At 28.6% G+C, this 14,896-nt stretch overlaps 1 protein-coding gene across 3 annotated transcripts in view; it reads left to right on the plus strand.

The window, feature by feature from the left end:
* LOC100206513 (aminopeptidase N) overlaps positions 1-14,896 on the plus strand; it is a 70,265-nt gene that overhangs the window by 32,214 nt on the left and 23,155 nt on the right. For all 3 annotated transcript variants that reach the window (XM_065818364.1, XM_065818363.1, XM_065818365.1), the window contains 3 exons: positions 4,756-4,859; positions 4,962-5,086; positions 5,320-5,375. In XM_065818364.1, coding sequence (XP_065674436.1) covers positions 4,756-4,859; positions 4,962-5,086; positions 5,320-5,375 — 285 coding nt within the window. The remainder of the gene's footprint in view (positions 1-4,755; positions 4,860-4,961; positions 5,087-5,319; positions 5,376-14,896) is intronic.

Below are 14,896 nucleotides of genomic sequence, written 5' to 3' on the forward strand. Positions count from 1 at the left end.
ATGTATGTATATATATATATATATATACATATATATATATATATATATACATACATATCATACATCAGAGCGCACTTTTTTTTGCGTATTGCGTATTGAGTATGCTACTCATATCATACTCAATACACAACTCAACGTACGCAATTTCTTTGAGTATAATACTCAATATGCAACTCATAGTACGCATTTTTATTGAGTAGAATACTCAATACACAACTCATAATACACATATTTTTTGAGTATTTTGTGTAAAAATACGCAATTTTTTTGAGTGTAAAATATAAATTAGTCGTTAAAGTATATATTTTTTTATAAATAACAAACAAAAACACTAAATTATAATTTAACCATTATAATTTGTTTTTTAAAATAAATTATTAAGGTTTGCGTGTCGAAAATCACGTCTTGAAGCCTCTAGGGAGTAAGTAGCATTGCTTTTAATGACTTTATGAGCTTGCTTCAAATAACAATTTACAATTTGCTGTTTTACAAGTTGATAAACTTTGAGTTGCTTTGTTTTGTAAGTTGATAAACTTCTAGCGTTTGTATTTGAAATAATGACTTTTTTTATAATTTTTAGTTACTTTTATGAGGCTATAGATGTATATAAGATACAAGTATTTATCTTTTTATCTATAGTAAATAAGTTAGATAAATAAAATAAATCATTTTAATCTTTAATCTTATATAAACTAAAGTAATTTATATATGTAATGTAATTTAAACTAGTTTTATAATATTGCTTATTTGCTTAACAAAAGTTTTATTTTAGATTTTTTGCTTTAACATGTATGGAAGATCCGCCAAACAAAAATTAGGTTCAGACTCTAATGTAAAGAGTTTGAGAAAAAAAAAAAAAAAAGTATAAATAAAGAAGAAAATCAGTCTGTAAATAAACAAATAAATTCTGATAGAAGTAATCGTGCCTTAGCCGTATTGTCGATTGAAAATAGTCAACCATTGTGCAGCGAAAGCATAAGCAATGCTTTATTAACAAATATAAGTATTAAACGATATGTTAAAGAGATTAATGAAATTAAACATAACTTGAAAAACAATAAATTTACGCGTAAAATTTTCAAATTTGGTGACACTGAAAAAACTTACAGTTCGGTTTTAAACTTTTTTCATTGCCGAACCGAAATCGATTTTAAGCCCGGAAAGAAAGAAAAATTACATTTTACCTGCATTTATTGCTATAAGGTTTTACATGAACCACTAGGTAAAAGTGGTAATTTTTTTAAGCATTTTAATTCCACACAATGTAACGGCAAAGACAATTTTATGGCTTGCAAAAAGGCTTATGGTGATATAAGTCTTGATAATGATGATGACTCGTTGTTAGATGACAATATTATGGACCTAACTAAATATGTAATGTCATCCAATATGGCAACACAAGAGCTAGGTAACATTCATCTAAAAAGACTTTTAGAGCGTCATAAAATTCATTTACCATGCGAGAAGTCTTTTGTCTATAATATAGTTCCTATGGTAGTTGAAAAAAACAATTACTAACTGCCTTAGAAAAGGTGTTATCTGGGATAGCCGCCAGCTGCCTGATTTTTTTGCCTTATGTTGCCAAGTTACCTTTGCTGATTTCAGTAAAAAGCTAATAGTTCTTGGTCTTCAACGAATGAGTGGCCCACATAATGCTGAAAATATTATATTGGTTTCAGAAGAAATATTAAATCAATATGATTTCGATAAATCTAAAGTTGACGGTTATGTGAGTGATGGTGGTAAAGCTTTTTTTAGAGCTTTTCCACAAATGCTCAATTATGAATTGGAAAACGGCAATTGGATTGAAGAAGACTTTTGGGAAGAATTGTTTGAGAATGACGACAGTGATGAGAATGATCAGGAACTGAAAGATTCACCTGAAAACAAAATTGAACCTGAAATTAACGAATTGCTTACTGAAGAAATAAATCCAATCCAAGATGATATTAAATTCAGCAAACTATCTAATGAGATTGATGCTGAGATTGATGCTACTGGAATTGGTGATGCTGATAGTTATGAATTTGGGGATCATAGTATAGTAGATCAATTAGAGTTTGAACTCGGCAGCAGAAAAGTACCTCGTTTTGCATGCACAAACCACAAATTTAATATTTCTATACATAATACTGTGAGGTCATACATCGATTGAAAACTATTTTGTCATTGCTTTGTTCATTTGCTAAAAAAACTCATCAGACAATTCAAATTGCCCGAATCTTTCAACAACAAAAAAAATAGATTAAGAAACGAAAATTTAACTCGTTGGTCATCAAGCTTTTTAATGTTGATTTGTTTTTACAAAGCATATAAAAAACATTGTTTTGAAACTATTAAATGTCCAGTTACTCAAGCAGAGATTGAATTCTATTTATCATTGATGCTCCCAGCATATAGATTTACGCTTTTGAATCAAAGAAATCGCGTACATATTGGTGACTTGGTACCAAGTTTACATTTATTAATCATGCAATATGAGGAAATGGCTAAAAAAGATGATAAAAAGAAAAAATTTTGCGAATTGCTGATAACTAATGTAAAAAAACAATTTGAGCATGAGCTTAACTCAGTTTTAAATGTTTCTAAACTTTATCTATGGTATCAAAGACCGATTGCAAAAGCCACAGTCAATTTGGGACTAAGTTCATTAGTAAACTTGGCAATTGAATTTAATAAAAAAAAACGAAAAAAACGATTTGACAGCAAGTGGTTCTAATAATAGTTTCTCTCAAAAAAGTGTTCCTGACGATGAAGCCTTTGATCAGTTTTATCAAAGCATAGAATTGGATCAGGTAGAGTACAACAAAAAAGGACTTAGCATCAGACACCTAGCTGACAAAGAAAGGAATAACTTTGTAAACATTTTAAGAAACCATAATTTCACCAGCAATACTCATTATGATGCATTTTGGTTTGAGAAAAGAAAAGAATTGCCATATCTTTATAATTTGTGTCTCATGTTTTTTAATATACCGACATCCTCCGCTTATGTTGAACGTTTTTTTAGCATATGTGGTGTAGTTAATCGAAAAAGACCCGGCAACATGACCGATGAAACGCTAATAAATCGTGCCTTTTTAAAAAGTAACTTAACCATACTTAATGAAATGGCTGAGTGAAAATAATTCTTCAGTTGTTTGAAAATTTTCTTCATTACTTTTGTTTTCGTTTATGAATTGAAAATACATTTTAGAAAAATATAATTTTTTTTTCTCTTTCATTTCGTGTTTCTGTTTGTTCATTATATAAAAAACAATATTACTTTTAGAACAAAATTATATTTTACACTAAAAAAAAAAACGCAAATTACTCAAAAAAATGCGTATTATGAGTTGTGTATTGAGTATTCTACTCAAGAAAAATGCGTACTATGAGTTGCGTATTGAGTATTATACTCAAAGAAATTGCGTACATTGAGTTGCGTATTGAGTATGATATGAGTAATATACTCAATACGCAAAAAAAAGTGCGTTCTGATGTATGATACATATATATATATATATATATATATATATATATATATATATATATATATATATATATATATATATATATATATATATATATATATATATATATATATACATGTACATATATATATATATATATAGTTATATTTAGCTATATATATAAAATAAGTAGAACATGCAGGGATTGTACATACATTGACTTATATATATTGGTAGAACATGCAATGAGTGCCGCTACATCGACTGAGGTTTTTTTTATCTTATTTTTTATGTCAACAAAATATGGTACAAACTTACAAACCTGTAAAGGTTGGACAAAAAACAATAGACAAAAAAAAATTAAAAAACAAGCCCAAAAAATTTTTTTTTTGGCAAAAAGGTTGTCTATTCTAGCCAAAACCTTGAGTTGGTGTTACAGCACTACTTGCATGTTCTAGCTATTTGTTAGTTGATAAATGGTTGTTGAAAAGTTTCTTCCATTTTTCCAACTTTTGTTTTAAAAGGAAAGATTATAAATTAGACCAGAAAAAGTTTAAAAATATAAAAAAATGTTTTTTTTAAATTGATAGATTTATATATATATATATACATACATATATATATATATATATATATATATATATATATATATATATATATATATATATATATTATATATATTATATATATTATATATATATATATATATATATATATATATATATATATATATATATATATATATATATATATATATATATATATATATATATCAAAAATCATTTTATTAAGAAAAGTTATTATTTTAGATTTTACTGAATATTAAATGTAACTTTTTAATTGAAATGAAAAAAGTGCATTTTTAAACGGTTTTTAGTTATAATTTTTTTTTTTAATTTTTATAATTTTTGCTTCATTTAAAAACCAACAAGCCAAACTTTTAAAAAAATTTTTTTTTTTCCATTAATATAAGGGACCCAGTAAATGTTCAAGGGTCTTGGGGCACCCGTAAAAGATTTTAAACCCAGTCTTATTTTATCATATAGAACATATTAAGGTATGTATGTATGTATGTATGTATGTATGTATATATGTATGTATGTATGTATGTATGTATGTATGTATGTATGTATGTATGTATGTATGTATGTATGTATGTATGTATTTATGTATGTATGTATGTATGTATGTATGTATGTATGTATGTATGTATGTATGTATGTATGTATGTATGTATGTATGTATGTATGTATGTATGTATGTATGTATGTATGAGTATATTATTAACTTTTTCTTTTATTAGTTATAAATGGATGATACCATTTCATTACACTACTTATAAAAAACTATCATCAGGGTGGACACAAGTTGGGTCAATCAATATGACCTGGATGGAGATGACTGACAGTATGTGTTGCATTTTTTAAGAAAAAAATCTTTGAACTATATAATGTTTCAAAGTTATATCATAATTTTTCGTGTTGTTTGTGTTGCTTTTTTTTTATTTAGAAACTCTCCTGGTTAGTCGAGGTTTAATGATCAAAGGAAACTCTCACCAAAAAGGTTTTTACAGGGTCAACTATGATAAAATGGGTTGGGAAAAAATAATAGAAATCCTCAAAGAAAATCATACTGTGAGTATATTAGTTATATTTTGGTAATTACACATTTTTTAAAACTTTTGTATTATTTTAAAAAATGGTTTGTTAAAATTGTAATTTTGTTATCAAACTGTTTTATTAATTGTTTAAGTTTTAATGATGTTATAATGTAATATTAATTTAATGTTGATAATTTTTCTATTGTTTAAAAATTTAAATTTTCTTTTATTCAATTTTTTTTTAATATTTTTTTAAAAAATGTTTAGGTTTTTGATATTAAAGATCGTGCAGGATTGATTTCAGATGTTTTTGCATTTGCTGAGTAAACTTTTTTTTGATAAGAGTATTTTTATTATTTGCATTAACTATTTTTAATGCATTTAGAAACAACTGAAATAAAACAAGCTGAAATTTAGAAACAACCAAATTTCAATTAATACTTATTTCAAAAAAGTTGAAATTTTTACTAAAACTTACAAAGTTACAATTTTTCAATACAATTGTTTCAATAAAACAGTTAGTATTTTGTGGCATACCTATTTACATTTAAAACAGCATTGCAGCAATGAGACATTGAATCAAGTAAATTAATGAGCATATCCTGAGAAATGTTTAACCAATATTTTTTAATTGAAACAATAAGTCTTTGTTGGATGATTTTCTACAAACTGACTGCCAGTTGATGTACTCCAAAAAATGCTTAAAAGTATTGAGATCTGGGCTTTGTGAAGGCCATTGTCATGATTAAAACACACCCAAACTATAACATTTCCTATTTCATATTTATAGATAGGTAAATGATATTTTGGATTGAGTCTTCCTACTTTTGGATGTCTGATATACCTAATTCCTTCACCACTGAATTGCATAAACTTTGATTCATTAAAGAAAAAGACTTTTGACCAGTAATTAGCTGTCCAACTTAGATGTTCTTTTCAACTTTAATTTGCTTTTGTTTACAAAAATTTAATTTCATTGCGAGGGACAATACTGTTTTTAATTATTTGCATGAAAATCTTTTCAAAAAAAAAATATTTTGATTAATCAATAAGTAAGTTTTACAGTTTTTGTGATTTGTATTTTGACTTGAACAAATATAAAACACATTTGGTAAAAGTTTTATAAAAATAAAGCACATTTGGTAAAAAACTGAAAAAGTTTGTTTGGCTTTAAAAACTGAAAATAAGTTTGTGTTTCTAACCTTTTGGATGCTACTGTAAATGCTAAATTAAAATTAACATCCTTAATTATAATTATATATAATTGTATATATATATATATATATATATATATATATATATATTATATATATATATATATATATATATATATATATATATATATATATATATATATATATATATACCTATATATGTATGTATAACTCTATATGTATGTATGTATATATATGTATATATATATAAATGCATATATATATATATTTATGTATACTTATATATTTTATGTATATATATATACTTATATATGTATGTATAAATCTATATGTATGTATGTATATATATATATGTATATATATACATATATATACATATATATATATATACATACATACATGTAGATTTATACATACATATATAAGTATATATATATATATATATACATAAAATATATAAGTATACATAAATATATATATATGCATTTATATATATACACATATATATATACATACATACATATAGAGTTATACATACATATATAAGTATATATATATATATATATATATATATATATATATATATATATATATATATATATATATATATACATATATATATATATATATATATATATATATATATATATATATATATATATATATATATATATATATATATATATATATATATATATATATATATATATATATATACTATTTTAGTTTAATATATGTTTTGACAGCATATAATCATCATCAGTTAAAACTTTAGTAAGAATATATCCGTTAAAAACAGTATAAAATATGGTATAACTGTGAAAATTAGCATAATAAAAGCCATAGAATTAATAACAAACATCCTATATATAAACAAAGATTAATTAAAAATTATATTAACAAATGTCAAAAATAACAAAAAAGCTGGTAAATTAATTTAAATGGTAAGAGTCATTTCAACATGGTTTACTTGTTTATACATTGTAGGTTTTTCCACCCTATATGAAAACTGTCTTTAATTTTTAATTCTAATTTGTTACAGGCATGATATAAAGTTGATAAACACTCATCACTATAATAAGTGAAACATTTTTCTATTGAGTGTGATGATGAGTTAAGATGCTTTCCAACAATAAGGGAGTTTTTATTATATATAGTGCTCATTCATTTGTGTCTTTCAATACATATTTGTATGAATGCTTCTTGAAAGTTGTATAAGTGCTTCATGATATTTTCATTAAATTTTGGAAATTATGTTGGAAAAATGGAAACATTCTTACTGCATTGAATCAGAAACAGTGAAAACTGTCTATTAATGCAGTGCATTTGTAGAAACAAGATGACCTGCTTTTAACTGTCTGTCTAAAAAATAATTTTTCTGCTCTTGGATTATTGATGATAAAAAACCTTGTCAATATTGCTTTAAAAAATGACTGATCTAGTTACAATGGCAATTAACAACTATTAATTGCCTAACTTAAACACAATCCGCAACAAGTAAAATAGACTGTATTGTAATTTTGATGAGCTAAATGTTAACTGCTTGGTTTGCAATGTTTTCAAGAACATGTAGTGTTCTTGAAAACATTGCAAACCAATGTTGTAATAACATGTAATTGTTGTATTAAAATAATATGTTGTAATAAGTGCAGTTTACTTGGTTTAATTTTCAACCTTAGAATCAAGTCAGATAATCTGTTTAAATCTTTTCTTTAGATTTATGTGCGGTAGTGGTGTAGTGGTAGTGCGCTCGCTTCATAAGCGAGAGGTTCCGAGTTCGATCCCCACCACGTCCCTGGTAGTACTGCGCTCAACTTGTTTTTCCGCGCAGCGGCCTTGTTCGTCAAGGTTCGTGTTTCGGAGTTATAGAGTTGAGAGAGGGTTATAACCACAATTAAGTAGCCTCCTCATCTGTAGTGGCCTTCTGGGCCTTGGGGAGGTGAAATAACAAAAAAAAAAAAAAAAAAAAAATGTAGAACAAAATTGTTTATTAAATGTTTTAACTACTAAAAAATATCAAAACAAGTTATGTGAATTAATATAAACATAAAATTAATTTTTCATTAACCTAAAACTGGCATTGTTTTTAATTATTATTGTAATTTTTTGTTTATTCAAAAAGATTAAAGTCACAGAGCTGACGGACTGATCACAGAGCTGATGGACAGAGTATGGTCTTTCTATTAACTATATCACATGATATAGTCAAGAAAATTATTGAATCAAAATCAACCGATAAATTATAAAGAAATTACTTTTAATGATTTAATGATGTAGTGTATTAAAAATAATTGTTTATTATATTTAAATAAAATAATAATTGACACAAGATTTGAATTTTGGAGTTGTCATATTTTTTTAAGGATACTGTTTTTATGTCTATGTTATTTAACATCTTTGCAAAATATTTTCAAAGTTTTTGCAAGCAAAAGAATGAAAGGTAGATGACTCATCGAGTACATTATCATTCATAAATATAGGAATATCTAAATTATTGTAATAACAATTGGCTGAAAAAAATTGAATTTTATCTGAATTAAAGTTCACAGCCACTGTGAGCCCCATGTTGTAGCAGCAGTGAGATCCTTTTAAAGCTCAAATACCCCCTCCAAGCAATCCAAGAGTGTTGGCTTTTTATCATGACAAGAATAAATGATAGTATAATCAGCAAACAATGCCACCTTAAATGTGAGAATATCCAGAAGATCATTAATGTAAATTATTAAAAGTATAGGGCCAAGGATAGATTCTTAAGGAACCCCTGAAGTTACAGGATACGAAGAAGAGTGCTGTCCATTGAGGACAACTTTTATACTACAATTGGTGAGGAAGGATTCAATAATCTTAAAGATGTTACCTGATACACCATAAGAAGAAAGCTTATGGAGAAGACCAGCATGCCAAACTTTATCAAATGCTTTAGAAATGTCAAGAGCGATAGCTTTAACCTCTCCACCTCTAACATCTAATACACAATAAAACCTATTGGTTATTACTGCAAGCAAATCAGCTGTAGAACAAGAAGATCGAAATCATATTGATGATCAGAAAGTAAGTTATTAGATTAAAGATGAGAGACTAAGTGTTTGTTAATTAAAGACTCAAAACCCTTGCTTATTATAGGAAGAAGTCTAATGGGACGGTAGTTAAAAGAGTCAGATCGCTCTCCAGAATTTTTGAAAATGGGAATAACAGATGCTGTTTTCTAGCAGGCTGGAAAACAAGACTCTAATAAGCACTTGTTAAATAGTTTTGAAAGTATAGATGACAGCTGTGGAGAACACTTCTGCAAGACTATAACAGGTATGTTGTCCGGATCACAAGCTGTTGAAAAGTCTAAGCAGGAAATCACTTTAGATACAGAAGCTGGAGTGATATGAATGTCGAGCAATGGATCAACCTGTTTGTTGGCTATATCAGGTAGAACGCAACTAGTGAAATCGAAAGATGATATTGATGAAAAGTTCTTAGTAAACAATTTGGCTTTGTCTTTAGGTGAGGTGACAAAGACTGAACCATACAAGAGAGGTAGAACAAATGATTTGCTTTTGTTATTTACACTGTTAAAGATTCTCCAGAGGTCATGAGAGTCTAATTTTTGTGATGTAATACGAAATTTTGTGACCTGAGAATAGTGGGCTTTGGCGTTAGACAAAAACTTTTTACAATGGTTTCTAGCAATAACAAACAGGCGCCTGTTTTTTGAAGAATTTTTTCGATGATAGATACTGAAGTAACAGTTTCGATTGGAAATTGCAGCAGGACATAGTGAGGAAAACCATGGAGAAGAGTGAGGCTTGACATGGATTTGTTGAGAGGGAATAAAAGATTCCATGCCAGTCTGAATCCATGAAGTTATGTAACATTTGCCAGCAAAAGTACTAATAGGGACACCATTTATGCACAACATGGCACTGTTAATACTCTGATATTTTTCAGCTGTTAATGGAATTAGCCTCTCTAAGAGCTACCATAGAGTTTGGGAAATCTGACTAACAGCCGGCCTCAAAACCATAAAACTTAGTTTTAGAGCTGTAGCCTCATTAGGAGATAATTGAATGAGTTGCCTAGTCATAAAAACAGAGGCACACGTAAAACCCATGCATTAAGTCAAGAAGATTTCAACATCCTAAACCAGCATTCAACATCCTAAACTGGAATCAATGTATTTAAAATACATTTTTTTTTATATTTATAATTCACCTCCCCAAGGCCGAGAAGGGCACTACAGATGAGGAGGCTACTTGAACTTATTTGTGCCAGCCTAACAGGTGAAGGAGTGCGAGGCTGGTCAACAGATGGAATCTGTTTACTCCTTTAGTCTTTGCCTTGGAGGTTTTCTAAAAGATAGTAGCAAGATGCGTTTAACAATCTGCCCAAGATGAGTATTTTTATCAAGACACCATCTCTAGCCTTTACTCAACCAAGAGCCCCAAGGAGAGTTTGAGTTGGCTTCTCGTAGCTTTTGCCTATAAAAGCATATCCTACAAGGCAGCAGGACATGAAGCAGGTTGTACTGGGTTACATGTTACCAGTAGCAGGATAACCTGACCTAAATATGTAGACTTATGAATTAGAACTTTCAAAGCAATTAGAAGTAAAAATCAAAATTAAACAAAAATAACTCTAATTACAGGGGTACACTCACAATAGGTTGTTGGTTCAGGGAAGAAAGTTTTGTAAAATATTTTTTGCTGCAAAAACCTATAATATATTTTGATATATTTACAAAAACTTTTTATTTGAAGAAAAAATGTAAAAACTAAGTTTATTGAAAAAGATGTTTTATTAAGAAAAAAAAGTGTAATAATTTTTGTGATGTAATTTTTACATTAGTGTATGTATTTATTATATTTATATAATATTTGCTTTTATATATATATATATATATATATATATATATATATATATATATATACATATATATATATATATATATATATATATATATATATATATATATATATATATTAGGGCTGTCCAAAAAAATTTTTTTTTTCAGATTTGATTGCATAGTTGTTTATTTTGTGCCATTTGACATAGTAATTAACTGTGCAAAAATTCTTTCCAATCAGATAATGTTTAGGAGGTGCTCAATGACCATAAAGTTTTACGAAAAATGTGAAAAACATGGAAAAAGTAACAAAGTTCCACAAATTTCTAAAACCCGGTTAATTAGATTTTTCAGATTTGATCAGTTTTAATTATCTCTAAATATTAAATTCTGAATACAAATTACAATCCACATCCACTTTAGACTGGTTTATTAGCAGAGAAATTAATGAAATAAAATACTGCAATACGACTAAAGTTCTGCGGTTTTTGTTATATCAGAATTTTTCCAAAATAAAACACTAGGATTTTTGACTCTTTGTCATTGATTAAAATACGAATTATAAACAAAAAAACATATGAGCAATTAACATTTAATTATTGTAATGTTATAGTTCGTGCAATGTTAATGCTAGCGAGGACTATAACTCTTCAGAGTACACTTTCTGGCATCTGGCACTTGCTTTCTGTGATCCTCAACCACCTGAATTAACCTCTGCATTTCAGATTCATTCCTTGTAATCGATTCATTAAACATCGACATTAAAGCCACAGATCGTTCGGCAGCATCATTTACTACTTTCAATGAATATACTAAATTTTTTCCTTCTTGGTATTCTGGGGAATCATTCCAGGTAGCTGGATTGTTGTTGAACAGAAAATCAATATCAACCTTCATTGACCGCAACGCACTTGCTGAAACTGATGTCACCAGCATGTCCAGAGATTTCTTCTCTAGACTTTCAATGTTCTTTAATTTGATCAACCTTTCAGACCAGTTCTCACCGTGAAATTTCATGTTGGAAATCATTTTTCGCTTCTCTTCCGTTTGAAGTTTGTTTGAAAACAAAGCTAGTGGGACCAATTCTGGTGAAAGGTACCACAAATGGTTTTGAAAGTTCTTGACTGCTGCTTCGGAAATCGTTTTATTCACAACTGCAAACTGCTTAAGTTGCTGAAACAGAAACAAGTCGTTAACTGGAGCATCGCTGGCATTTGTGCATGATATCCAAGATTTTACATAAACCAGACTAGCAAATAAGCAAAATTCACAGAGATTTTTTTCCTCTTTTGTGGTCAACTTGAACTCTTCACGAAATAAATAAATCTTAAAACAATAAATAACCTTGGCCATCCAGCGAGCCATGTGATAAGCACCAGGGATCTTGAAATGATAATTTTTCTCTTCTTGATCAGGCAGTTTTCCAAGTATTAACAGACAGAGATCCATGATTTCTTTGTAGTCATCCCTTGGCATTTTAACATGCAGGTTTTCTTTGAGGAATGCAATCACTTCATTTTGTAGTTCTTGCACCAGGGGTATTTTCATTCGAATGTCATCCAGAGGTTTAAAATTTCCTTGATTAACTTTGGGCCAATATTGCTGAAATCTCTGGAAAAGAGGTATGTTGGGACCAGATGATGGTCCAAATAGTGATCCAAACACTCCTGCTACTATGATCTCATGAACATGGTGTCTGCAAGCGAAATATAACAAATTTCTACCTATATGTTTCTCTAGAACTACACATGCACCATTTTTGGAGCCAGTGTTAGAGGCTGTAGTATCAAAACTCATTCCAATAACATCACCAATTATGTCCCAGAAATTAAGCAAATGAATAACTGCTTTTGCTTGGGCTTCTCCAGTTCCAGCTGATAGTTTTGCTATTCCAAGTATTTTGTCAACATTGTGACCTGTCATACCTACAGATAGCCGGTCAACATTTGCTTTAGGGGCTGCAGAATTTGTACGATCTATCATCAGTTTGCCATCCCAGTGGACGATTAATGGTGGTTTGTCCAAATTGCAGAATTCAGTTCGAACAGTGGCTTCAATATTTGATCGATGATAGGTTCGTTTTCTACGGACTGTAGAACGTGACAATGATCCATCATCGAGGTTCTGTCCACCAGTCCTTGCAATTGCTGCTGCTAGTATAGTAAATTTTGTGTCAGATAGATTAATTCTGTCTAATGTTGATGAAACATCAGGCGAGTCAAGAATTGTATCTAAGATACATTGTCGTTTTGGAGTACTTGCTAAACTTGATTCAGCTGACCCTGAAGAACTTGCTTTACTGACTTGTTGTCTGTAATAAACAGGGATTTCTATCTCAAAATCTCTATCAACCATTTTGTCATTATCAACAGCATCGTTATCGTTGTCATCACTATTACTTTCGTCATGTAAAGGTTCAATAACAGGAACTATTGCGCTCGCACCAGATTGTCTTTGCTCTTCTTTTAGCTTTCGTTCTCTCTCTGCTTGTTTCCTTGCTTCATTTCTTTCTTCTAATTTTGAAAGTTCTTTGTCCTCTCCAAACATCACCATTTTTCTCTGACATCTCTGATCCAATAAAAATTCTTTATCTTCTTCAATTCTGATCATGGTTTCAGCATCCTTGTGGGCAATGTCAAAAAGTAGGCCAATGGTGTCTGTAAATGATTTCTCTCTCGATTTCTGAGAATCTGGATTTTTTCTTTTTTATTAATTTAAATTCCTGGACTAAAGTTTTCAACTTTAAGACTACATTCGGATGAAATGCTGTCGGAATACGGGCTTTATTCCAAATAATAATCAGTTCATCAACAGTTGTTTTAAGACTTTCAGGCACTGACTTTTTGGTTGAATTAAGATGATAAAAAAATGTTTTTAAAACATCAGATGTTAAGGGAAGAACTTTATCTGGAAGATTTGGCTCTGGTTGTCCAATTAAAAAGATTTTGGTTTGAAGTCGTGTAGAGATAGCAACACGAGATGATGCTGCCATTTCAATGATAACTGAAATATTATGAGAAAATCAAAACTCAATACCATATTATACAAACTTATCATTCAGTTGTTGGTTTATGCAGCTGCAGCAATATATTATAATAATTATTACTAAAGAAATTAAATAAATATTTTCAAATTAGAAATTATTATTATCTGCACTTAATAACAAACAATACACTACCAGACTACCATGCTAATTTTCTGTAATAGGTTACTAAGGTTAGATACTATCAAAATATTAATACATTTGTTGTCAAACTGAAATTCCAAATAAAAATAATATTTATACTTGTAAACCTTTTTATTCTGTTTGAACAAATTCTAAATTGAGTTAAATAATAGTATTAAAATTATGAATACAAATTTTAACAAAATGATATAAACACAGTTGTTTTAAACACTAGCAGACATTTTTTAGTCTGGTGCCCTGATGACAGTTAATCTGCTGCACTTTAATTAATCTATATAGCACGCAATCAGACAATATTTCAGTGGAAAAAATCTAACTAACCAGGTTCTAGAAATTTTTGGAACTTTGGAACTTTTTACATGTTTTTGACGTTTTTCGTAAAACTTTATGGTCATTGAGCACCCCCTAAACATTATCTGATTGGAAAGATTTTTTCCACAGTCAATTACTATGTCAAATGGCACAAAATAAACAACTATGCATTCAAATCCGAGAAAAATTTTTTTTTCCTGTGTTCACATGAACATCCCTAATATATATATATACTATTTTATTATTGCTCTGTTCTTTAAGAACATTGAGCACTCTATTTGTAAAATACACTAACATAATTTACATTACCACGATACTTTTACCACGATACAGCTT

The sequence above is a fragment of the Hydra vulgaris genome, chromosome 14, assembly GCF_038396675.1.
Source record: "Hydra vulgaris chromosome 14, alternate assembly HydraT2T_AEP".
Taxonomy (NCBI): domain Eukaryota; kingdom Metazoa; phylum Cnidaria; class Hydrozoa; order Anthoathecata; family Hydridae; genus Hydra; species Hydra vulgaris.